A 26,630-nucleotide genomic window follows, 5' to 3' on the forward strand; every position below is an offset into this window, starting at 1 on the left:
ATCCTGTAAGTCCTGTAAGATGGAAGGTGGGGCCTCAGTGGATCGGACTTGTTTGTCCAGAACGTCCCACAGAAGCTCAATCGGACTGAGATCTGGGGAATTCGGAGGCCGAGTCGACACCTTGAACTCTTTATGTTCCTCAAACCGTTCCTGAACTATGTCTGCAGTGTGTCTGGGAGCGTTATCCTGCTGAAGAGATCACTGATGTTAGTGAACACCGTCACCATGAAGGCGTGTACTCGGTCTGCAGCAGTGTTTTGGTAGGTGGTACGTGTCAAAGTAACATATTACATGAATGCAGGACCTGAGGTTTCCCAGCAGAACATTACCCAGAGCATCACACTGCCTCCACCGACTCGCCTTCTTCCCATAGTGCATCCTGGTGCCATCTCCTCCCCAGGTAAGCGCCGCACACACACACACACTCGGCCTCCACATGATGTAAAAGAAAACGTGATTCATCAGACCAGGACACCTTCTTCCATTGCTCCATGGTCCAGTTCTGATGTTCACCTGCTCATTGTAGGAGATTTCGGTGGAATTCAGAGATACAGGGGGTCATCATGGGTGATCTGACCGGTCTGCAGCTACGCAGCTCCATACGCAGCTCCATATGCAGCACCATACGCAGATCCATCGCTCTGTGTGTTCTGACTCCTTTCTATCAGAACCAGTGTTAACTTCTTCAGCAGTTTGTGCTACAGTAGATCTGTGGGATCGGACCAGACGGACTAGCCTTCACTCCTCACACACTTCAGTGAGCTTTGGGACTCCATGACCCTGTCACCGGGTCACCAGTTCTCCTTCACTGGTCCACTTTTGGTAGGTTCTAACCCCTGCATACCGGGAACACCCCACAACACCCGCTGTTCTGGAGACGCTCTGATCCAGACGTCTAGACATTACAATCTGGCCCTACACTACACTAACACACTACCACTACACTAACATTCACACTACACTACCAATACACTCACACTACACTAACACTACCACTACACTAACATTCACACTACACTAACACTACACTAACACTACCACTACACTAACATTCACACTACACTAACACTACCACTACACTAACATTCACACTACACTCACACTACACACACACTACACTCACACTACCACTACACTAACACTCACACTACACTACCAATACACTCACACTACACTAACACTACCACTACACTAACATTCACACTACACTAACACTACACTAACACTACCACTACACTAACATTCACACTACACTCACACTACACACACACTACACTCACACTACCACTACACTAACACTCACACTACACTACCACTACACTAACATTCACACTACACTAACACTCACACTACACTACCACTACACTAACATTCACACTACACTACCACTACATTCACACTAACACTACCACTAGACTAACATTCACACTACACTAACACTCACACTACACTACCACTACTCTAACATTCACACTACACTTCCACTACATTCACACTACACTAACACTACCACTACACTAACATTCACACTACACTAACACTCACACTACCACTACACTAACATTCACACTACACTACCACTACATTCACACTACACTAACACTACCACTACACTAACATTCACACTACACTAATACTACACTACCACTACACTAACATTCACACTACTACTACACTAACATTCACACTACACTAACACTACCACTACACTAACGTTCACACTACACTCACACTACACTATCACTCACATTCACACTTAAACCTAACCCTCTCCTGTGGACTGCTGGAGCTGATAATGGAGTGGCCATTCCATTTAACTCTTGAGTTCTCCTGCTACATCAATAACCGCTGATGGTGTGTCCATTCACTCGGAGAGATCGCCTCACTGCTGTGGAGAGGGACACACACACACACACACACACACACACACACACATACACATATACACACACTACTGATGTGTGTGTGTTAAGCCTCTGGTGTACTTAGTTTTTTTCCACGTTTGCTTGCTTATACACACAGTCGTACTCATGGCCTTTCAAAGTATACTCCATTAGACATGTACGCACACACAGACTGTCGACGCATGTGCATTACGATAACTTGCACTACCCCTCCTGGCCTACAAGAGTCAGTACAGAGCAGTAAAGCTGGTCTTTTGGTGTGAAGGACAACAAAGAAGAATCACAACAACATGAAGAACAATGCTTGTGTAATCTCTCGCCACGATTAGCACCCGTATACACATCCTTATACTCCTTAAGGCTAGAATTCTACACATGCGGGTACTTTCTAACCCGCACTCCTTTCTGTCACTTCCGTTTATTCTGTTTTTTCTTCAACTACCTTGAGAATTAGTGGCCCTGGCTCACTGCTGCCACCTTGTGGAACAACTAAATAGTGCAAAATAATTAAATGCGCATATGCGACCTGTTAGAAAAATCGGGTGGCGCGCGTACTATTCGCTGATGATGTCACTCTGCTGATGACAAAATTTGCGTCACGCGTACTGTACGCTGCTCCTAGCGTACGTGAAAAAGTGGAGCATACTTTCTACTCTACAGAAGTTGTGCAGATTCTTCGAAAAGAGAAATGACCATCAGTTTACTAGAAGCGTGTAAGTGACGACAGGAACTCACTCGTATCACTGACATTAACTGTAATGTAACGTAATGTTTTTTTAAATAAAAGAACTGTAATTGTTGACAAATGGCCGTAGTATAAGAGTGTTTCCATCCAACATTAGCATTAATTTGCACTTCTGAGTGAGCGCTTAAACGAAACGGGATCCGTTGCACCCCAATCTAATGGCTCCCACAGCGTAATGTTCATTATTCGACTTTAAATTGGCCCAAATGGGGTTCCGCTCGCATGAGTTCTCCGAGTTCTGCAGCTCTGAATGCCGCACCTGTCTCCTGACATATTCTTCTGAGATAATAACTGAACGGTAATTTCTAGCAAGAGGGGAATTTCACACATCACTTTTCTAACCTTGGGGCTGACACAAACTTTTCAGAGGCCTACATTTACGCTCAGACGAATGCATTTTTAATGTTGACAAAAAAATAGTTTTGGGCTTGATTGCTCGTCCAAGGTATTTAAGAAAAAAAGAAGACGATAATAAAGAGGCTGAGGCAGTGCTAATGGTTGTCAGAAATCATGAAGTGGCAGATAAGATTGTAGCGCTTTTTTTCTCTCAAGGTCTGAAAAGATTTATGGAATAGACAAATTTATTCCTGTTATTGAAATGCTGATGTGGTCTGAAGGAGAGGATGGAAAAAAAGGAGTTGTATTTGTATTTATATATGAAGAGAAGATGGATTTATCAGTCAGAGCTATTGAGTTGTGTGTGCTTGGCTCTAAATGAGAATTTTCTTGTAAAGTTTGAGATCGGATAATGATTGGATGGATGAAGGTCACGTTCCGGCTTCTTTTACCTACATTAAAGGTCTGATTAGTTCTTTGTGAAACTCCCTGGTGTGTTAGTGCAGCATGCCGATTCATTTTCTCTCTGCTTTCTTTTCTTTTCTTTGCTCCATTTCCTTTTTTATTTATTTATTTTGGAGCAGGAACGACGGCTCACTTTCTCGGTTACTATATCGTCACGCTAACAAGTTGCCTTCTGTAACAACTTTTCTTTTTTCTTTTTTTTGCATGGATTTCTTTTTAATTAATCCCATCTGAATAAATTAAAAATAATAGTGAGGTATAAAAGTGTGCCGTGTTTTGGGGGAACATTATAAATGATAAAATATGTGCACAGATGCGCGCTAATGAAGTCCCATTAACTGCGAGCAAAACGTTCTCACCGGCTGACAATGTGCTCGGTCTGGAGAGGAAAAAAAGTCTGGAAAGCTAGTGAGAAGCAGGGGATCTGAGCGCTGACTTCACGTGTGAGAAACAGAGGTGTGACGTGATGGAAACGAGCGGCCGGGCCGAGAGAAAAGCGACCTCCTGTTCCCAGACTCCCCACGCTGCGGCTCGGTGCTATCGCAGGCCCTGACGCTGCTGCCTCTGTTGGGCCGGATCACGAGTAATTATGCAGCGGGGGGAGGAACAGTGGCTGCCGACCACAGGGGTCAGGACACTTGTAACACGTGAAAAGAGCAATTATTCCAGCAGACAAAACCCTCCTTTATCCCGGGCAGTGCCGAGGTCAGCGTGAGGGAGCGAAGCAGCTCTGTTTCACTGGGGCTTATTAGCGGCAGCAGGTCTGCTGAAGTTTAGTGAAAATGCATTGCCTTAATGAACCCCCCCTTCTCTTTATTCTGAATAGCTGCTTTCTCTTTTCTTTTCGTCCTTCCTTACAAGTGCTAATGTGTCATAATTAGAGGGTGTGACAGTATAAAACGGCGTACTCTCTCTCCCTCTCTCTCTCTCTCTCTCTCTCTCTCTCTCTCTCTCTCTCTAGCTGTTCCTCTTTTCTTTGTAAACCCAGGCAGAAATGAGAGGAAATCGTTTTCCGACGCTATTTTGATTGCTTTGATTCTCTGCTGTATTGTTACATGTTGAATCCACATCAAATTTAAAGACAAGCTGTAAGCAGTCTCCAAAATAACACAACAAACCCAAAATTGGACCTTATCATGAATTAAAACTTACGCTACACCTAGACCCCAAATTCTGCCAAGTACCTGTGAATGTAAGGCTGGAAAACCTGGGAATGTGTTCCACGTCCTGGCCACGTGAGCTTTATTGCTGTGAATCGGCTTTCCGGCTTCCCGTGTTACAGCTGGCGTATTCCTGAAACCATCAGCAGATGCCCCGTGTGCTGTGTTTGCTGCTTGAGCGGAATGATCGTCTACAAGCTCAATTACGGTAATGACGGGAGCTGGTGGAAAGACGCTGATTCCTGCAGACAATGGCAAGACATCTGCCTGAAACTTCTCATTATCCTCTACTGATGATAAACTCCAGCCGGAATTGGCATGGATACTCATTTACGCAGGAGAAAAAAGTGTTCACTCACAAAACTGCTTATTACTGCTTCCGTTCAGAAGTCGGAATACTGAAGTGAAGAGTAAGGAATATTCAAATGTGTTTAATAATACAGGTTACTGAAGTGGGGAGGGAGCTGAAGTGTACGTGATACTAACATGGAGTGTAGGGAATACTGGAGTGTACAGAATAATGCTTGAACAGGGTCGAGAATACTGAAGTGTATGAAATACTGACATAATGTATAGGAAGTGTGTGGAATATTGAAGTGTGTGGAATATTGAAGTGTGTGGAATATTGAAGTGTGTGGAATATTGAAGTGTGTGGAATATTGAAGTGTATGGAATACCGAAGTGTGTGGAATACCGAAGTGTGTGGAATACCGAAGTGTGTGGAATACCGAAGTGTATGGAACACTGTACTCTTGTGTTTAATAGAACAGTGTTACACAGCCAACACAACATACTATTATTATATTAAATATCAGAGAAGGGGGGCAGGTGGCTTAGCACGCTTGCCTCGTACCGTTGTGTTTGGGGGTTCGATTCCTGCCTCCGCCCTATGTGCATGGAGTTAACATGTTCTCCCTGTGCTTCAGGGGTTTCCCTGGGTTAATCCGGTTTCCTCCCCTAGTCCCAAGGCATGCGCTGTAGGCTGATTGGCATTTCCAAATTGTCTGTACTTTGTGAATGTGTGTGTGTGTGATTGTGCCCTGTGATGGATTGGTACACCGTCCAGGGTGTCCCCTGCCTTGTGCCCCGAGTTCCCTGGGATAGGCTCCAGGCTACCTGCGACCCTGTAGGCTAAAATGACACCATAGCAAGTAGAAATACCTTTGAATATAGTCAAATATATCTAGTATTTCTTGGACGCATGAAGGCTTAGTGGTTCACCTCACACCTCCAGGGTTGGAGGTTCGATTCTTGCCACAGCCCTATGTGCATGGAGTTTGCATGTTCTCCCCGTGCTGCGGGGGTTTCCTCCGGGTGCTCAGGTTTCCTCCCCAAGTCCAAAGACATGCATGGTAGGCTGATTGGCATGTCCAAAGTGCCCGTAGTGTATGAATGGGTGTGAGTGTGTGTGATTGTGCCCTGCGATGGATTGGTACCCCGACCAGGGTGGACCCCGCCTTGTGCCCCATGCTCCCTGGGATAGGCTCCAGGTTCCCCGCGACCCTGAAGAGGATAAGCGGGTATAGAAGATGGATGGATGGATGAATATCTACTATTTCTTATTAAAAGATTACAGTAAAGCATTATTAAACCAATTTCAAACCATGTGTACTTATTTCAAGCTTGAAGTAGTCTTACTCTATTGGCTGATAATTTTGCTCATTTTTAGCATTAATTTCTTGAAAGAAGCAAACTTATCTGCCAATAGAGTAAGAAAACTGCACGCATGAAACCAGCAATAATGTCTAGAAATATGATCTAATATTTGGTTTATTGTAATCTTATAAGAAATACTATGTAAATGTGAGTATATTCAAGATATTTTCAGTCTCTAAGATGACATTTTTTTGCAGAGAATGGAATATGGATGGATGGATATCAAAGGAAAAGGAATAATTTCACTTAACCCTTTCCCATTTTCCCATTTCCTCATGAAATGCTCTGTGTAGAATACTGATTCTTCTTTGCAAGTGTGTGTTCGGAATACTGAATAATTTTACTCTTGGTCCAAATCCTATCAATCAGAATGCTTGTTGTTTGGTAGAAAGACTTTAAAGAGACAAACAGCTCATCACAATCTGTATGAAACCGGGTAATCCTGTAATATCCACTGAAAGGCAAAAATGACGTGATAATATATGGAATACCGCTCTTCCATGTTAGCTAGGCTCCAGCTACAGCCTCATATCTTCTACCAATCACTGAGACTGAACATTCACTGGATAACATCCATCTCAGGTTTATTACTACTTTCTGTTATTTTCTGTTAAAAAACAAACCCTCTGCAGATCCTCTTCCTGCTCCACATGATCACGTGAACAGTGCTCTGAGCTGAAATACAAACTCAGGACCGAATCTTTGAGGAGATCTTGATATGTAAATGTTTAAATTAACTTGTGTGTTGAGTATTACAACATTTTAGGCAACTTGGATTGTTAGTGATATATTCATATTTATACTGTATATAGTATATAGTGAAGATATGCTTTGAGGTCATGTGACCGCGAATCACACATTGCATCACTTCCTTCCTCTCAAAAGATCAGTTTCTTCTTATTAAAAAAATGATCCTTAAACGTAAACATGGTGTATATAGAGACGTCTGTGTGCGCATCCTGAGCCTTGTCTTGTGATGGAACGTTTAATTCGGAAATTTCAAAACACTTAATTATTTAAAATAATTGATATTAATATTAATGATTATACCATGCTACACAGAGACATCTCTCTCTCTCTCTCGCTCTCTCTCTCTCTCGCTCTCTCTCTCTCTCTCTCTCTCTCGCTCTCTCTCTCTCTCTCTCTCTCTCTCGCTCTCTCTCTCTCTCTCTCGCTCTCTCGCTCTCTCTCGCTCTCTCTCTCTCTCTCTCTCTCTCGCTCTCTCGCTCTCTCTCTCTCTCTCTCTCTCTCTCGCTCTCTCTCTCTCTCTCTCTCTCTCTCTCGCTCTCTCTCTCTCTCTCGCTCTCTCTCTCTCTCTCTCTCATTATCTGGTGTTTGTAAAAGCATGAACACACTGCTGATGTCAGAACCACAGTTTGTCATACATGAAGAACCTCCAGCAGGAGATTTGCGCCACACGACTGCGTTTAATCCCAAACACATGCACACTGCTCGCCTCTGACACTCGGCTCTCTGCAAATCACTCGCGCTTTCTTTTAGACACTAACATGGATTTTTCTTTTTAAAGTGTTGATGCTGTTTATTATAAATACTGAGGAACTGAACGTGTTTATTGTTCAGTAATGAGACTGAATGAGGAGAAACACATTGAATGTTTAATTCTATAAATATTTATACTTGAGTTTGTTGATGCTTTGAAGATTTTATTACATCATGTGCAGGAGAGGAACTGGAGAGGAACTGGGGAAGAAAAGAAAAGGAAATAAACTGGAGAAGAACTGGAAGGGAACTTAAGAGGAACTGTAGATGAACTGGAGAGGAATTGGAAAGGAATTGAAGAGGAACTGGAGAGGAACTGGAGAGCAGATCATCCTCTCTTCATTTCCTTTCTGAAGATACAATGAAGATGTGATAATTGTGCTGTGATGGATTCGGGCACCTTGAAAATCTTCTCTTTTTTTATTTTGTCTACTTTCAGAACCTTAAATTCATCAAAATGTTACAGCGCTGATTAGATTTTTTTGATGGCACCAAGAACTGGTGTTCTACACACAGAAATCAGATCTGATCTGCAGTGGAAAGTACACGCTCGGGCATATTTCAATGCAAAAACAAACATTTGTAAGATATAAGATGTTTAAAGGCGGTGATGGATAGCAGACTGCACGGCAAGTATTAATGTCAGATTATTAGTTTTTTTGTCTGGTGGAGATGATGACTTGGCAATGATGAAACTCTCTTAAAGAGATAAAACGCTTTTCCTGGTAGAATGTGAATCACGATGCTGGCCACAGGATGTGCTTTTTCCCTCACAACATGGAATGACCCGGGAAGGTCAGCAGCTCTTGTATCTGTTAAATGGATTGGATTAAGTGGGAGCTGCTCCTCGGGTATAGCCCATCTCTCTCTCTCTCTCTCTCTCTCTCTCTCTCCCTCTCTCTCTCTTATAAAAAGAAGAACACAAAAAGGACATCTCTGTGTATCAGAGCAGCATTATGTTTCACTGTGTGCACTCGTTCTATGACGTTCTGTCAGTGTTTAGGTTTCGAAACGGGCTGCAATCAACAGTTTTTATAGAACACAAAAATGTTTGTTTTCAGAAAGAGATAGCAGTTAGATGATTAACTACAAGAAAATCTGAAAAAGAGAGACAGAGAGATACACATAAAGAGAGAGAGATTAAAGACAGTGAAGAGACAAATAAAAGGCTGAATGGTTTGGATTAAGTGGGAGGACAGAGAGAGAGAGAGAGAGAGAGAGAGAGAGAGAGAATAAGGAACGAGAGACACATAGAGACAGACAGAAAGAAATGGAGCAGGTTTGTATGTAGGTTATACTGAGTTATGTGTCAGTTTATTGTGCAGTTGAATTTGTGAAGAAGGTGCTGAGAGTGGTGGTGATAAAGGAGGAGGTGGTGGTGGTGAGGAAGGGAGTGGTGGTGGTGGAGGTGGTGAGGGAGGAGGTGGTGGTGGTGAGGAGGAGGAGGTGGTGAGGAAGGGAGTGGTGGTGGTGGAGGAGGTGGTGGTGAGGAAGGAGGAGGAGGTGGTGGTGGTGAGGAAGGGAGTGGTGGTGGTGGAGGTGGTGGTGGTGAGGAAGGAGGAGGAGGTGGTGGTGGTGAGGAAGGAGGAGGAGGTGGTGGTGGTGAGGAAGGGAGTGGTGGTGGTGGTGGTGGAGGTGGTGAGGAAGGAGGTGGAGGTGGTGGTGAGGGTGGAGGTGGTGGTGAGGGTGGAGGTGGTGGTGAGGAAGGAGGTGGGAGGGGTCGACCTTTGTGTATAATTAGTTCTCTTATTTAAAGCAAAGATTTTGAATAGAATAACTAATTAGCTGTCATAAAAGGCAAATTAAAGATTTTCATGCCGTTCCTCAGGGAACTCAGAAGAGCCTGATTCCTCGGCTCGCTCGCTTACACACACACACACACACACACACACACACACACTCACACACACACACACACACACACGTTTTTACCCCTTTTCCCTCCCCGTGCAGCTCTCTCGCTCCTCATTAAGACTGTTTTTAGTTGTGTAGAAGGCTGACAGCGGAGTGTGTTGGTGTACCTGCAGCGTGCTCCGCTAACAAGCCATGAAATGCAGGTAGAAAGCGAGCGCCCTCAGCCAGCTTCAACACAGAGCCCTTTTAGCTTCATTTATGCTGAACGCTGGTATTTATAGCAGGTTTTGTGATCCTAACGTGCCGGCTTCAAGAGGCCCGTTTCTTTCCCGGGGGGAGTCTGTGGGGATCTGGAGGAAAGGAGGAACTAATTGATGGTTCCTATCAGCAGTGCTGGACCAATTAGCTTCTCCTTTTCCCCTCGTCTGATAAAGGAACAGGACGGGTGAATACCACGACTTACTCACATCCGCACCATAAATTTAACTAACAAGCTCTTTTCTATGCTCTCTCTCTCTCTCTCTCGCTCTCTCTCTCTCTCTCTCTCTCTCTCTCTCTCTCTCTGTCATTCCCTCTGTGTATTTATTCTCCCAGGTTTTTACGGAGGGAGGTGCTAATTATATTACATTCTCAGCACCTCGATGGCTTGATTGTTCTGAATAACTGAACAAATCTGCTGCTAGTAAAAGCTTTTTTCTGTCTCTTGAAATTAATATTAAAAAAAACGCAGCTTTTTACGCATGTTATGAAGAAACCGCAAAGAAGCGCAAACTCCTCTGTCCTGAAAAATTCAACAACGCCGCGCTGTGACAGCTAAAGTTTAACCCTTGATTTTTTTATGATATGAAAAAGTGGTACGACAGTTCAAATATTAAACCTCAGTTCCTGTAAAACTGTCAGAATTCAGGAGAGGGAGAGAGTTGTGGAATTTATTGGAGCTCAAGTGAGCGGAAAAAGTTGCTTTCAACTGGTCTTCGAGTTCATTGAAAGATCACTGATCACTGATGTTTTCTATGAATGCTGCCACCTAGTGTACGGAGGTCCGCAGTGACACACAGATCAGTCGGTGGGGAGGATCTGAGCCGCTAATCTGATTTACGAACAAATTCATGGTGTTAGTTCTATTTTAATCAACTAAAACTGTGTTTATTTTAAAACCAATTATTTTATCCTACTTTTCATATTATCTCCAAGAGCGTCCTTGTACAGAATGCACACATTCATTTCTCATGTTTAGTTGTTTTGCTTAAAAAAAAATATTTTCAGTTTGAGTTTTCGGGAACAAACTTTGCACTTTGAGTCCATCATACATTACTGTTCTCACACACACACACACACACACACACACACACACAATTCCTGAAATATTATTGGTTATAAGTGAGATGAAGAGGGCGTGTCATCAGGTGGAGTAATAAATACAGTGATGATAAGTTTACAGACAGATGGAAGTATACATTAACGAATATTGCACTAATACAGTGTGTGTGTGTGTGTGTGTGTGTGTGTGTGTGTGTGTTCATGCATGGGGTGTTTAACTGTTTCACATGTTAAAAGTTGAAACCCGAAGCTTGGCCGTTAGCTGGCGGTGAGCCGGGAGACGGGGTTTGAGGGTGGAGGACATGAACGTACTGCATGTGTGGTGTTTTTTGAGAGGAACGGGATTTTAAAAGCAGTGATGGAGCGGGACCTGGGCCTTCTATTAGCCGGATCAATAGCTCAGTGTGTGTGAAAGTGTCTTAAGAGCCGCTGCGTGTGCTTTCACTCGGCCCCGACCTGTTAGCGCTGGCCGAGGGGTGCCGGCGTTCCCAGCGCTCCCGGCGTTCCCAGCGCTCCCGGCATCGGCTTTTAGTCACCACACAAATGTCAGGCAGCACATAGGCTATTAGCATTGAGTGCAGTTATTAAATGGACTTTATTTGTTCTGTAGCTGAAAGGGTGTGTGTGTGTGTGTGTGTGTGTGTGTGTGTGTGTGTGGTGAAGCACTTAGGCAGTGACGTTTCTCACTCAGGGCTCAATGCAACCTTCTTCTTGTGGTCAACAGCACTTTAAAAGGTTAACGTTAATCCCAAGTACGACCCGTGAGGAGCTTTTAGCATCACATGAACTTCTCCAACCACATCAAGTATTAAAGTACCTCAATCCCACACTGAACACCGCGCTGAACACCGCGCTGAACACCAAAACCACGCACCATCACAACACCCTCAGAAATGGAGATTGTAGACCAGTGTTTAAAGCGTGCATGTTTTATGTCAGAGTTATTTTCACACCTGAAGATTGTAGAAGCATGTAGAAGAATGTAGAAGAGGCAGAAATATGAAACAGTCCAGAGTCCTGACCCTAACGAATATGAAACACTCACAGCTCTGTCTCTGCCCGTGTCTCTTATCAAATAAAAAATAAAGAAAGGTGTGCAGGACAGCAGCGTTTCCCCGGGCACTAAATCACGCCGTGTGTTCTCCTTATCGCTTGCAGGAGTTCCGATGCTCTCCGTCCAGCCCAAAGGCAAACAGAAGGGCTGCGCTGGCTGCAACCGCAAGATTAAAGACCGCTACCTGCTCAAGGCGCTGGACAAATACTGGCACGAAGACTGCTTGAAGTGCGCGTGCTGCGACTGCCGCCTGGGCGAGGTTGGCTCCACCCTCTACACCAAAGCCAATCTCATCCTCTGTCGCAGGGACTACCTGAGGTAAGAACAACACCAGAAAGGCCGCGTTCCACCTGCGGCTCAGTGACATTAACACACACCTAACACGTGTGACACGCAGCGCTTCTTCATATCTGTGTCCTGTCTCGTCACGTTATCGCCTCACTGCAGGGCAGCACTCGCTCGGGTTCCACCGTGTGAGAGAGAGAGAGAGTGCTTTTCATCAGGGGAAAGGTTTAAATGTCAGTTTAGCAAGCGATGAGAGCCACCATGGAGACGAGCTGAAGGTTTAACCTTGATCATGTTTACCGAGAACAACAGCACTGTGCTAGAACATTAACATCACCAGTCACTTTTACCACAGCATCATCATGTGACATTATTATTATTATTATTATTATTATTATTATTATTATTATTATTCACTGTAACAAGAAACCATTCAAATGTTCAAGTCTACACTAATAAAACAATGATCAAACCTTTAAAGGTTCTTCAGTTGCTCCTCTGGATGAAATCCTCACACAGTCTCTGTAGAAGCCTACAACAAAGAGTTTTCCTGTTCCAGGTAGAATCCTTTCTGGAAGCTAAGAACCCTTAATTATCCAATGAACATTTCAAGAACCCTTGAAGAGCCATGTGTGTGTATGTCCTGGGTATTAATTATTGCTTGCTTTTTTCTTTTTAATACCGAGGACCGTTGACTTGACTTGGTAAAGTGTTCTTTAGGGGTTCGGTGGATAGTGAAGGGTTCTTAGCTTCCAAAAAGGGTTCTAAGTGAACCTTCTCTGATCGCAAAACACTCCATTTTAGGGTTCTACATAGAATTATTAAGGTTTCCTCCATTAAAGAGGGATAATCAAAGGGTAACCCTTAAGGATTAAGTTTTTCTAGGAGTGTATTTCTGCACCAGTTCGCTTCTTTTCCTCCATAAATTCTCCTTTTTATTTGTAAACGTTGGCTAAAATAAAAAAATATATTTTTATGTTGCCTCGGTTTTAATCAGCTGAGGTAAATCCTTAGATGTTTGACGTTTATCATGAAAACATCTTCAGATGTTGGGATATATTTGACATTTTGCCCGTCGTTAAATACAGAGAGGAAAAGTGTGCTCTATTTTTATATTTTTACAACAAAATTCATTTAGAAAATATCTACAAATATATAAACACGTCAAATAATGATCATACATTATGTATAAATATTATATGATTTTATTCCACACTGACGCGCTGTTGTCTCGCGAAGGTGTTTACAGGAAATAAAAAATAAAAAACATGAAATTTAAACCGCAATAAAAATACAGATTCACTTTTTAAATTTAAAACTGAATGTTTAACGCACTTGTTACTATCAGGCCACAAAGAGAAGCACTGTGTGTGCGTGTGTGTGTGTGTGTGTGTGTGTGTGTGTGTGTGTGTGTGTGTGTGTGTGTGTGTCCTGCATTCTAACCATCTGCTTGCTAAATTAAACATGATTATTTCCTGGACGTGGCGACTCGGTCCCTCGAGGTCTCACGTGGAGATGCAGCCGTTTATGGTGGAGCTGCTGCTCTCAGGGGACACGGCGGTGTTGACGGGGGGCCAGCGCTGGGGCGGGATGGTTTCTGGCCCCCCTTCGCCCCCTCCACCCCCTGCACCATCCATCACACTCCACTCACTCTTAATGTGGTTAAGACTCAGTGAGAGGAGACGCAAGCAGGACAGATGAGCTAATGATCTCTGAACAGCAGCGTATGATATGATGAAGCTATTAAACATCGGGTGGAGGAGAGGAATGAAAACAACGTGGCGCGGGGCAGTGAAACGATGTTATTGAACAATGACATTTATTTCTGTACAAATTTATCTTATTCATTTGACCTTTTTAGCCTTATTTGTTTTATTGAACACCACTTTAGTATTTTAGCATGTTATACCAACTATAACCACAAGAGGCAGCTGATTATTTTCATCTCTTCTTTACATTCTTAACAATTAGCACGTTACATCAGATTTTATTTTTGTAAAATTCCCTATACTGATTCCTACAGAGGATTAAAATGCTGCATGGGAAAGTTTGGAACATCATTATACTCGTCTGTTTATCTTCTTACACCGGCTCAAAAATTAAACGTACAAGCTATAATAGTTACAAAGATGCTTTCTATTAAAAAAAAAGAACTTGATATGTTGATATTTGTGCGGTTTACAGTTTACAAAACATAAAATACTGTACATTACACACGGACAGTTAGCGTAACATTAACTAACTAGCTAAGACCGTCAGGACATAACATTATTCAGCGCTACTGTGTGACGTGTCGAAGAATTACACACGACTCCGTTATATATAAAGGAAAAAAACGTAATACGTTACAAAAAGCTTCAGTTTTCTAAATGTCTTCATATCATTGTTTTATTGACATGATATTTGACCACATTGTCACCTCTGGAGGAAAATATGAGAGAGGAAGTGAGAGATTAGAATGAAGTGGGAAAGGTGTGACTTGTGATGTCATAGGGAAACTCCGCCCACTGATCTGCTCAGCTCGAGATGATTATGAGGCTCTTCATAGCTGCTGATACTGGAGAGGAATTCTGCTATAGAACAAATTAAAAAACGTCACCGCTGGACAAAAGAGAGTCTACACACACACACACACACACACACACACACACACACACACACACAGAGCTCATCTCCTGTAATGAAGTCGCATACCGAGACGCTCTTCATTAAACACTGGTTTGTGGATCAAACTCACTCCCGTTATATTCCACTATTTTGGAGACGAGCCACACGTTAATTACGATCCCGACTCTGACTCTTCGAGGAACGCCACTGACTCAGAGCACCACTGACGATCACTTCACTCGAGAACTGCTGCTTTTATTAGAGCAGATTGCCGGCAGTCGTTCATTAGCGCTCGGCACAATGAAATCATTAAGTGATTTATTTATAGCGGCGAGAACGCGGCAGCCTCGCCACAGCCGACTCCCTGAACTCTCACAGGCCGGAAACACTCGCCGCTCTTTACCATCAGAAACATCAAACACTAACATCCACACTGTTAACACGAGCGCTGCTGAGTTCTGGATTGTGATTGGTTCAGAAGGCATTGATTAACTTTCCAGAACAGAAGCTCTGACAGTAGAACAGCTGTATATCACAGGTTTCTATTAAAGCACTTGACGTCTAACGTCTAATACGTTACCGTTGCTATAGTAACAGCACGTTCACGTTGAAGGAAGGAGTCTCCAGTGTCTGCGCTGTGTAACAGTCAAAGGTAAAGCTGTGACTTTCCCACATCTTCATCACAGACGAGTTCTCCGTAACAAGCTGCAATTTCGTTTGTCGTTTAATAAGACAAGTTCGTTAACAGGTCAGTTCGTGTTCTCATTCCATCACAGTCGCTATAAACAGTCGTTCCCTCACGCTGCACTCAGGATCTTATCTGTGATAAGGAAAGAAATGTACGATTTTCCCGCAATTCCCGATTAGCGAATAGCTCTTTATTCGTCTAAAGCACGGTTGCTCGCGGTGTGTGTTTGCAGTGTGACTCGTGGGCCGATCGACTTTAACCTTCACGCTGAAGTTTGTTCGGACAAATCTACAAATTTGTGTTAAATCTCGCAGCTTTGTGAAGAATTTCCTGCTTCCGAGTGTTTGTCAGTGTCACATGAACAAGTTTTTCCGTCCTGTTTGAACAAAATGTCTCTTTAACTTCTCACCCATCTCCTCCAACTCTTCCTGTCGCTCTGTCGTTCCCTCTCTCCGCTCTAATTAAACGCAGCTCTGCTGGAATAGACGCTGTGTGTGTGCGTGTGTGTGTGTGTGTGTGTGTGTGTGTGTGTGTGTGCGGGTGTGTGTGTGTGTGACATGAGGGTGAGCACCAGAGAGAAACTAATATGGAGGCTCTGGAGCAACTTGACGTTCAGCTTTCTCTCCGCTCCTTGTCTGAGCTCGCGGCTTTATCGTGCAGTCGGAGCAGCAATCCATCGCCGTCTGATCCGTCTGTCCTGGTTTTTTGCATTGCATCATGGCTCAGTGGAATATAAAAGTGTATCTGTGCTTCTGGATCTCCAAATTAAACACGGAGACATGGGCTCGGAAAATGAAAATGTAAATCTGGTGGAGAGCGGAGGCGTCGGAGGGAGAGAGAGAGAGAGAGAGAGAGAGAGAGAGAGAGAGGGGACGAGACGGAGAGATCTGCCCCGCTGCCTCCTGTTCCGTTTGTGACCTTCACTGCAGCGTTTCAGCCTCGTGTTCTAATAAACTTAAACAAACAGCTGAGAAATTTCACTTCTGTCTCTGTTTCTGCGCACCACTGAACATCTACTTCCATCTCTAAAAGTTACGAGGCTGTCTTTACTCTCGGCTTTCTCCCTCTTTTCTCTTCTCGGGCTAAAACTAGGCGCTGTGCTTACAGCGAGAACCTTTTCACCTCCTCCTCTTCTGACTGCGTTATAGACTTCAGGCTCTCGCGTGAAATTCAGTAAATTCTCATTAACGCTTCTGGATCTGAGAGGAAGTCTTCTGCAGTTCAGTCACTCGTCTGCGACCTGTTTTCATCGCTCGTGCATCGCGCTCGGTGTAAAAGTCTTTGAAGAAGTGGATTAGGACCATGTGATCATTTTAATTAGATCATTAGCCAAGAATTAACATATAGGTTTGTAACCTGATTATTTTATTTATTTATTGCAAAAAAAATATGAAGTGATCGGTCCAGGTCAGATCTGAGGCTTACATTAGACAGCTAGAGTGTGAGTTTGGGTTCATTAGGGGTCCAAGCACCGGGTGCAGTAAGTGGAACTCTGCAGATTTGGGGGTTTTTATGGTTTTAATATTTTCCTGATGTTACACTCAGAAACCAAAAGTTCCTCCAAAGTTGATGTAAAATCCTCCTCGTTGGGTTCTCATGAGAATTGTTCAGTATTACTGCATCCTCTTCTGATAAAATGATGTTTATGGAATGTTGTTGTGATCTAAATACTGAACTGAAATGCAACATTGTGTCCAATATAAAATTTCCTTTCTGCAGGATCCTTTACTGAATTCGGTCCCCATGGTCCACATAACGCATCCTAAATCTCACACCATTTAAAACAAGGGGTTTTTGTCAAGTCCGTCACGTTAAGTCTCTGTGCTAGCGTACACGTGAATCTAAAAGCATCATTGGAAGACCGCGTCCACCATCAGCCAATCAGCTGTGAGCTGATGTTTCGCAGGTTGTGAATCGTGAGCGATGTGTCCGCATGTAAAATGTCTGGGACGAGTTTTTAATGGGATTTCAGCTGATTGAGACCAGTCGTGAAATATTTGTACAATCTGAAGACAAATTTATTTCCACTTGACTTCTGTTTTTGAATCTGACCTCCTGTGTTCTCAGACAGGATCGTCTAACTGTGTTTTTTTATTTCATCTGAGATGTTTATTTGAGATCTCCTGCTTGACTGTTGAAAGTTGTTTGAATAAAGTAAGATCTTCACTAACGGAGCACTTTTTAAACCCGTAACGGAGTGTTCGGGTTTTCCTACAGAAACAGGTTGATGAACCGTGTCAGGTTCTCCAACATGCAGCAGAGTTCTTTATACCGCAGAGAACCTGAGAGAACCGATGAAGCTTTAAAGACTTTATTACTGTTTACTATTTATGCGTCTTTGCTGTGCAGGATGTGTTTGTGTCTAAGACTTTTGCACAGCACGATGTATATATAGATGTATATCTGATTCCTCCACTTTCTCCTGTACACGTTCACGTGTCGTTGTTGGCGTGGCTGCTGTACTGCGTCAGGGCTGCAGGAGAGTAGACATGTCTTGTGTTTTTACTCTTCCAGGCTCTTCGGGACGACGGGGAACTGCGCAGCCTGCAGTAAACTGATCCCCGCGTTTGAGATGGTGATGAGGGCCAGAGATAATGTTTACCATTTGGACTGCTTTGCCTGTCAGCTGTGCAACCAGAGGTGAGCGGAACGAAACGTCTCCTTTCTTACACTGAGAACACCATCGTGTCCTGTTCCTGTACGAGTCAGGTCAGGCCATCATTAATACGCTCGAATGCTTTTTTTACACTATCGAGGTGTGTAGCTTTTGGCGTTTGTGAGCAGATGCAGGATTTCGTCCTCGACAAGAGCAAAATATATCTGTTTTACGCTGGATATCAAGCTAGATTTAATGATAGAAATGTATTAAAAGGTCATCGGGACCGAAAACCCTCAGAACCTTCCTGAGGAGCCGAGGAGAGTGAAGCTGACTGTGATGTTCTCCTAAACGCTGACGTTACTCCGAGTTCTTCCTGAAACCTGGCACTGAAAAAGGGTGAAGGGAACCCGGATTGCGTTTTCAGGACTGTTAGAACATCAGAACACACGGGGGATGGGGTGTATTTGTAAAATGTGTGTGAGCTTCTGAGGTTTTAATCCCAATGTCCTCAAAGTCAGGTTGGTGAAACAAAACCCAGAGATCTGAGATGTTCTTCGTTCTAATTTACTGACTGGTACAGCGGTGTAAATATTACCACAGGTAATCTGCCTATAATTAATATTAACAGGAAGTTAATGACATTTTTAATAAAAGTGGGTTCTCTGTTTTAAATTTCTGAAATATTACCGTGTGTATACTTTGAAAAGTACACACCGGCACTGAGGAGCGCCGAGTAGTGTTTGTTTGGGTTTTTTTTTTTTTTTTTTTTTACAGTTAAAGTGGTGTAAAAAGTTGGAGAACTCCTGAGATGGTCGTCTTAAACGCAGCGTGCTGAAGGACGAGCGTGTTTACTGGTTTATTCTTTAAAACAGAAACGTGCACATTTCCATGAAGCAGAGTGAATTCGAGACGTTGTGAAAAGGTGAAAGTTTAAATCACAGAAATTGTAAAAATTCAGTGCCGTGTTTTAATGTTTCGTTTTTTCTGGAACTGTTTTGAAATCATTATAACTCTTAAAATTTTAGCACAGCGTTGAAATCAGCACACTTTCCCTCAGCATGGAGGCTGGAATAAACACAGAACCGCGTCTCAGCGCCGCAGCGTTTGCTGATGGCAGGAACCCGACTCGTGCTGTGCCGCTCCCGGCCCCGGTGCCAACCCGGTAAATTAGCGTGGCACTGATTGATAAGCGCTGATGCCACAGGCTGGGGTCTTATCACGCCTCGCGCTGCCATCTGTGTAGCTTTTATATGCAAATATCAGCGAGGGAAAAGCACCGTGTACACCAGAGGAAGGTTTCAGGAAGCTTTTTAATTGCTGGACAATTTCAGGGAAAAAATTTGGAGAGATTTTGTGTTCTGTCTTGGCACAGATTGACTCAGAGGCAGGATTTCGCGTTCCCTTTGGCTAGTTGCGGTGGTGTGAGTTTTATTTTGTGCCAGTCCAGTTGAGTAAAAACCGCCTGCATTTGAAGTTACACCTTCATGCCACATCACAGGGACCGCGAGCAAGCGGCTAAAGACAAAAGCAGAGCCGGAACGTGTTCAGAGCAGTGAGTCAGAGACGATTCAGGACACGCTCTCAGTGAGCGATAGGAAAATAGACTTTAATGCAAACTCTCGGCACAGAAACAGCGAAAGCGGTCCTGAACTCTGAGCTGCACTCGGATCAGACGTGGTTTACTCACTGCTGCGCTTATGGGTGATGTTTTTTTGCAGGTTCTGCGTAGGCGACAAGTTTTTCCTAAAGAACAACATGATCCTGTGTCAGATGGACTATGAGGAGGGCCAGCTCAACGGCAGCTTCGAGACGCAGGTCCAATAACGCCAACCTGATGGAGGCAGCAGTACACACACACACACACACACACACACACACACACACACACACACACACACAGAGAGGGAGGCATGTCTGTCTGCAATACTTTTTACAGTAAGAGAAGCCCTCGTCGGTCCTTCAGGACTCCAGTGTAAATGTTCTACTTTCCGACTCTTCCCGACTCTGAGCATTGATAAGTTCTGATGTACAGTCTGATGATCAGTCGTGCCTCTGCGTCGCTGAGCACTGTATCGCCTGTATGGGTTTTTGTGATGTTATTTCTTTTATTCCTCGTTCCTCACGATTAGGATGGTAAGAAGGAGGGTGATGTACAGTCTGTTTTTTTTTCTGTATATATATATAAACTGGAACATTTATTTTATGAAATTGTAATGCAGTTTTATTACTAGTGTGAATTAAAGAACAAAACACGATTCTTAAATGTTCAAACTTTGTATTTTTGAGTTTATTGGAAGTACAAGAGGCTGCTGGTGCACGGCGACGTGTCAGGAATTACGCGGCTCGCTTCAGAATGAAGCTTCAGAATTTTTGGGAGAGTTTATGAAAAAAAATGAAATTAGATTTTTTTAAAAAATGAATAAATAAATCCGACTCAGACCCGGAGCAGATCCTGTACGACGGACAGACAGAGAGACGTGCTTAAAGATGAATTAAACAGCGTTGAATGTCGTTTAAAGGGTTTAAAGTAATGACTTCACGTCTCCAGCTGATCTTGACGCTCCGAGCTCGTGGTGAAGTCACACGTCACGCGGCTCTCCGTCTGATTCCGGGCGGGATTTGGCTCGGATATCAGCGTATTTCAGATCTGATTAATAGGAGCCATGTGTTAAAAATGTACAAAAGAAGTGCAGTTAAAGCGTTGTGATGGAGACGACACAATCTTCCGTCACATGACTTTATTTTGATCTGTTGCTGGTGTTTCTGTGTTCAGGGAGCCGCAGGAGAGCCGCTTCACCGAGACGCTGCCGTTTAAACAAATTACTTTCATTCATAAAGGCGAGAGAATCGGTGGGGGGCGTCGGCATATCGGTACTTCATTTACAGGCGTCCGATATTTAGTTAAAGAACACGACGTAACGCCAAACTCTGCCTCATAGTTTCACTACATGGAGGCTTTCATGCCATTCATACTGAAGTTTCTTTTTTCTCACAAAGCTTTCAAAGCTGCTTCAGACTTAAAAGGACATCAATTAATTAAAAAGCAAAAAAGAGCAAACACCATCTTCAAGACCAAGTTTTTGTTCTTGTTCTTCCTCAGTAAGTGCTCTTAAAGTTAGAAGAGAAGAGAAGAGAAGAGAAGAGAAGAGAAGAGAAGAGAAGACGATGCGGCCGTGTTGTACGTTTACTGGGTTTTATAGTCGCCGCTTGTTCGTGTCTTTGTAAATTCCAGGAAAAATTATTTACTTTGCATAGACATACACATCACCTTATCCACTCAATCCAACACACAGGTCACTCTGTAGGTGTACAGAAGTCCATTCAGTCCTCTGCCTAATGTATTGGCACCCCTCTATCCTCTCCATCAAGGCAGGACCACTGTTATTCAGTTGGAGGTTTATTCTCAGTACAGCATCCATCCATCCATCTTCTACACCGCTTGTCCTACAGGGTCGCGGGGAACCTGGAGCCTATCCCAGGGAGCATGGGGCACCAGGCGGGGTACACCCTGGATGGGGTACCAATCCATCACAGCTCAGTACAGCAGTAACACTTATATCATTGTGTGTGTGTGTGTGTGTGTGTGTGTGTGTGTGTGGAGTGGGTACGAGTGGATCAGCTACAGCAGTCTCACTGTTGTACTGAGAATGAACCTCCACCCAAATAATAATAATAATAATAATCTGCTCAGTGGTGGTCCCTTATCATTGATGAATGAGGTAGAAGGGTGCCAATACTTTATATACTGCAATTGCGTAACTACAAACTGACATGCATCGTGCCAGACCATGAATTAAGTGAACTTGACCTTTGACCTGTAATTAAGCCAACATTATTAAACTGCTGAACAAATCACCGTAAACTTTTAAACCTTCATCTTACAAGTGCACATGGCCAACACATGCACACTGACCTTTTTCTGTTCAGCACAGGTTACACACACACACACACACACACACACACACACACACACACACACACACACAGTGTCTAATTTCCTTCCTAAAATTACAGGGAGTGCAGCAGCAGCACTGTGGGCGAGATGTGACATTCAGCGAGCGGCGTTTTCTCCAGCAGGAAGTGGACCAGCCACATCATTTGCTAACAAATAAATCAAGTGTACAATGTGCATTAATTATAAATTCATTAAAAATTCCAACTCGCAGGCAGGTGTGCAAATAAAGGATTAGTGAGACAGCAATTACACCACATAAGAGTACATTTTAATTACATCTCCTGGATTGATTTACAGAGAGACACAATCATGCTGCATGCAGGACGGCTGATTGCTCATTTTCTGGAAGAAATAATGAGGAAAAGACTTCAGCTCTCTCGCTCTCTCTCACACACACACACACACACACACACACACACACTCTCAGGGTACCATTAAGGTGAACAAAAGTTCGACTCAAGTGTCTCTGATCACACTGTAGATCCTAATCTTCCTAACATTCAAATAAATAATATGTAAGCAATAAACGTGTGTGTGTGTGTGTGTGTGTGTGTGTGTGTGTGTGTGTGTGTTAGATGAAGCCGGGTTACTGTTACCACCCTGAAATGGATTATTTTCCTGTAACAGGAAACTCAGGAAGCTGTGTTTTATTATTCTTACCCCACAGCAACGTACCGACAAATACAAACGTGTTTATTAAAGAACGACGCGTCGTACTTTTTATCCGATTATAGTTACATTTATTGTTCGTTCCTGTAGTCGCTTACATCACAGCAGCTATAAACTGTTGCTTCATCTCTGAGCGCTGGCACTGGAGACTCCTTCCGTCCACGTTACATAAAAGTCTGTTCGAATATTAAACGCCGCGCTCGCTGTACACGTCCCTGTGAGCGAGCCGTTGCTATGGAAACGATAGTGCATGAATATAAACCTGCGCTCCTGTCAGTTATGGAAAATCACTCAACACCTTCTGACCCAATCACAATCCGGAATTTCCACATGTACCGTTCTGATGTTTAGAAATTATGTGGTTTTATTAAAGATTTATAAAGTTATTGATAAGGGTTTTGCATTTTATTACAGTAAATCTGCTCCAGTTAATTCTGAGATTAAGCTAATTACTGTAAACATAAACGCAAAGACTTTTTTGTTTCCCACCAAGGGTGCCAATAATTATGGAGCTGACCAGTCACTAATTTTGAGGTCATTTGCATTCAGAAACATATTAATTCTGCTTACATTACAGAAGGTTGGTCTGAGAAGACGTCCTAAAAGGCAGTTCTGCCAGAGAGCTGAAAAAAAATCTGCCTGCGGAAGCATAAAGTCGCTTTAACAGCGTTCTGCTCATTCTGTCATCTCATTCTTAAATTAAACCAATTTGCCTAGAAATTGGTTTTAAGGTCTGCACAGGGTGGTTCTGTGCATTAGCCCCCACCACACACACACACACACACACACACACACACACACTTACACTTTCACAGTCACACACCTCCTTCCCTCACTGAAAATCATGTTTGACTTTGAAGTGCTAATTTTGGAAGTTTAGCCAATTTTTTATTTGCTGCTTTGAAATCTATCCTCTAAGCCGCTGCACCAGCGATGAAATATGCAGTCTCTCCACAATGAGGGATAAGTGGCCAAAATGAGAAGCGCCTGCTTCTCTCCCCGCGCATTATATAACTGTGAATAATCTGCACGCTGCACTTTTCCTATGGCGTTCGCCGGTGCAATTTATTTCCACTAACATTATGCAGCCTCCCCTCCTCCTCATTTTCCAATCTGCCTGCCTTTCAAGCTCGGTGGGCACTATTTAGAATGCTGATGACAAACAAAAATGAGTTTTCTACGAGGAAAAACCATCATAAAGTTGAGTTCTAAAACACGAAGGGGGAAAGCGCACTACATGTCGTCCATTCAGACAGACAACGAGGGCAATTTTCAATCAAAAGAGCGTCTCCAAACAAAACACCCATAATGAAACGCTTATGAATGACAGAGCTGAATCTGTACACACACACACACTACACACACCACACACACACACACTACACACACACACTACACATACAGTGCAATATAATGATCTTTTTCAGCTATAATTATTATTATTATTATTATTATTATTATAGTTGGGAGGATAAGGAGAGGTTCATTTATTCACACACTCCGAGCTGTACGTGTTTTTCAGCATCGCTTGTGGAAGAAATAGAGAAACCAGAGAAAACATTGATTCCATTGTGGCTGGAACATGTCATTATTTGAGTCAGCCTTGGGATGGAGAGGGCCTGAGATCAGAACAATGAGGAGAGGCCGAGGTAATGAAGGAGCCTTGAATCTCACCTCATAAAGCGGCCTAATGGATGCACGGATGACCTCAATCACAAACCTCGCTTTTATCCTTTCCAAGCTGTAGATGGCAGAATTATGTTAAAATAAGTTGATCAGATTGGCTCTTCACAAAAGCCTGTATTTTCCTCCAACACACACCAACACACACACACACACACACACACACACACACACACAATAATGATACAGCAGCCAAAATGCCTAGGAGAGAGAAAAAGAGAGAAAGATTTAGACCCCCCCCACCCCCCCACCCCCCCAAACACCCTCTGTATGATCTCCAGCCCCATCCGATGCTTTGCCACGGCCCTGTACTTGGCAATAAATTGCTTTGGTAATCAGCTTTTTGAAAAGCTTATTTACTGCTTGTTTTTTTTTGTTTATTGTGCTCCTCCGAATGAAATATAAAATTGGATTTCATTAGATGTGCAATTTTCTCTTTCTCATAAAGAAAGCACAAAGAGAGAGAGAGCGAGAGTGATAGAGTGAGAGAGAGTGAGAGAGCGAGAGAGAGAGAGAGAGAGAGAGAGACAGAGAGAGAGAGAGAGAAAATCACCTTGTTGGCTATAGAGAGTGGATTCGGGGTGCAGTGTATATATTACTGCTGATTGAGTTTCTCTCCAGGCTGATGCAGTCCTCTCCTGCTCTAACTACTGATAGAATCCTGAGTGCAACGTGAGCTCCGCTGTGAAAGGAAGGCCTCTTGCGAGACATTACACCCCCTTATCCGATAATACGCTCTGCGGAAAATCACGTCTGTGACGTCAGACCCACCTGATCCTGGTCCCGGATCAGACATCACATTCACTAACAGGAAAAACTTTCCTGGTTTTCTGACCCCAAACCTGCGGCGTAACTCCGTCCATATGGAGCTAGCATTCTGAGCTATTATGAAGATGGCGTATGATTGCGTGTTTGCGTTTCGACTGAGAGCGCCGCTCTGACACAACAATCATTTAACTGCAGATTTATTAATGCACAAACAATGTACTCCATCACCCCGGGCTCCATCACTCCAACAGCTCCTCCTTCGGTTTCTGACGTTTCAGTCAATACGTGTGTCAATGAACAACACAAACTCTCCCATGCTGAGGGATGACACACACACACACACACACACACACACACACACACACACACACACACACACACACACTAACCAGATGAACAAACTTTAAATGACTTCCACCACACAAAACAAACAGACAGTGGACTCCAAGTCCAGATGAAGAACCTCCAGGGCCCGCGTGTGTGACGGAATTGCTCCGCGGTGAATACGGATATAATCCCGCTGTCTGCTGTCGTTAGGGATCTAAATCTACATCCAGGTTTCTCTAAAGCTGTGTTGTGACGAGGTCTATTGTTAAAAGCTCTGTGTAAATAACACTGAAGTGAACAGAGGTTCTAGACTGCATTCGACAGAGCTCTCGACAGTGACCTGGCTGATTCCAGAGCATGATGAATCAATTTACTGGAAGCAGAACATTTATTAGGAGAGTAATGGTGGAATCGGAGACATCTCAGAGGACGTTTCTTTGCCTGCCAAACCGACTTCCCTCATTAAGAACGAACACCAGTGGCTGTAGGTTTCTGACTCGAGGAACCTCGAGTTGCTCCAACAGCTGTCTCTCGACCCGGTGCTGATGCCACGTTCCTACATCCAGTCCTGCTTTAGTTCTTCTCTCGTTGATGCCCACTGGTGTCCTCTGCTGCAGGATCTCAACAGATCCCAGAACATTACTGGGTCCCATCTACCAGCTTCTGAGGATGTCTATTAAACACACAGTCTCTGTCCGACCTCAGTCGCAGTGGCACTAAATCACACCACATCACGTGTTTAACGCTGCTGAACGCGACTCACACCCAAAGAATTCTTATGATGCGAGATTCTTGCGTAAGAAAGCAAAACTGGATTGAAAATTCCACAGCCGACTTCAGCATGAGTAACGTTATCCAAGTCAGACTGGAAGTGAGATGTGAGAAGTCAGTGAAGAGGACAGGGACAGAACATTTACAGGCTACACAATGCCTCAATAACAGCTAGTGCGTACAGTTCTGTTTACCTGTATAAACACACCTGGTCCTTCTAGCACAAACAACAAAATTCAGTGTTGTTCAATCTATCAGGTTTTCAGGTGGTGAACACTAACGTA

At 43.5% G+C, this 26,630-nt stretch overlaps 1 protein-coding gene across 1 annotated transcript in view; it reads left to right on the top strand.

Annotated features, from left to right (window-relative positions):
• lmo1 (LIM domain only 1) overlaps positions 1–20,428 on the top strand; it is a 27,458-nt gene extending 7,030 nt beyond the window's left edge. The window contains exons 2-4 of the mRNA XM_017478932.3: positions 12,099–12,312; positions 18,089–18,214; positions 19,892–20,428. Of these exons, the coding sequence (XP_017334421.1) occupies positions 12,099–12,312; positions 18,089–18,214; positions 19,892–19,997 (446 nt within the window). The 3' untranslated portion in view covers positions 19,998–20,428. The remainder of the gene's footprint in view (positions 1–12,098; positions 12,313–18,088; positions 18,215–19,891) is intronic.
• Positions 20,429–26,630: the final 6,202 nt, after the last annotated feature.

Source organism: Ictalurus punctatus, chromosome 10 (genome assembly GCF_001660625.3).
Source record: "Ictalurus punctatus breed USDA103 chromosome 10, Coco_2.0, whole genome shotgun sequence".
Classification (NCBI taxonomy): domain Eukaryota; kingdom Metazoa; phylum Chordata; class Actinopteri; order Siluriformes; family Ictaluridae; genus Ictalurus; species Ictalurus punctatus.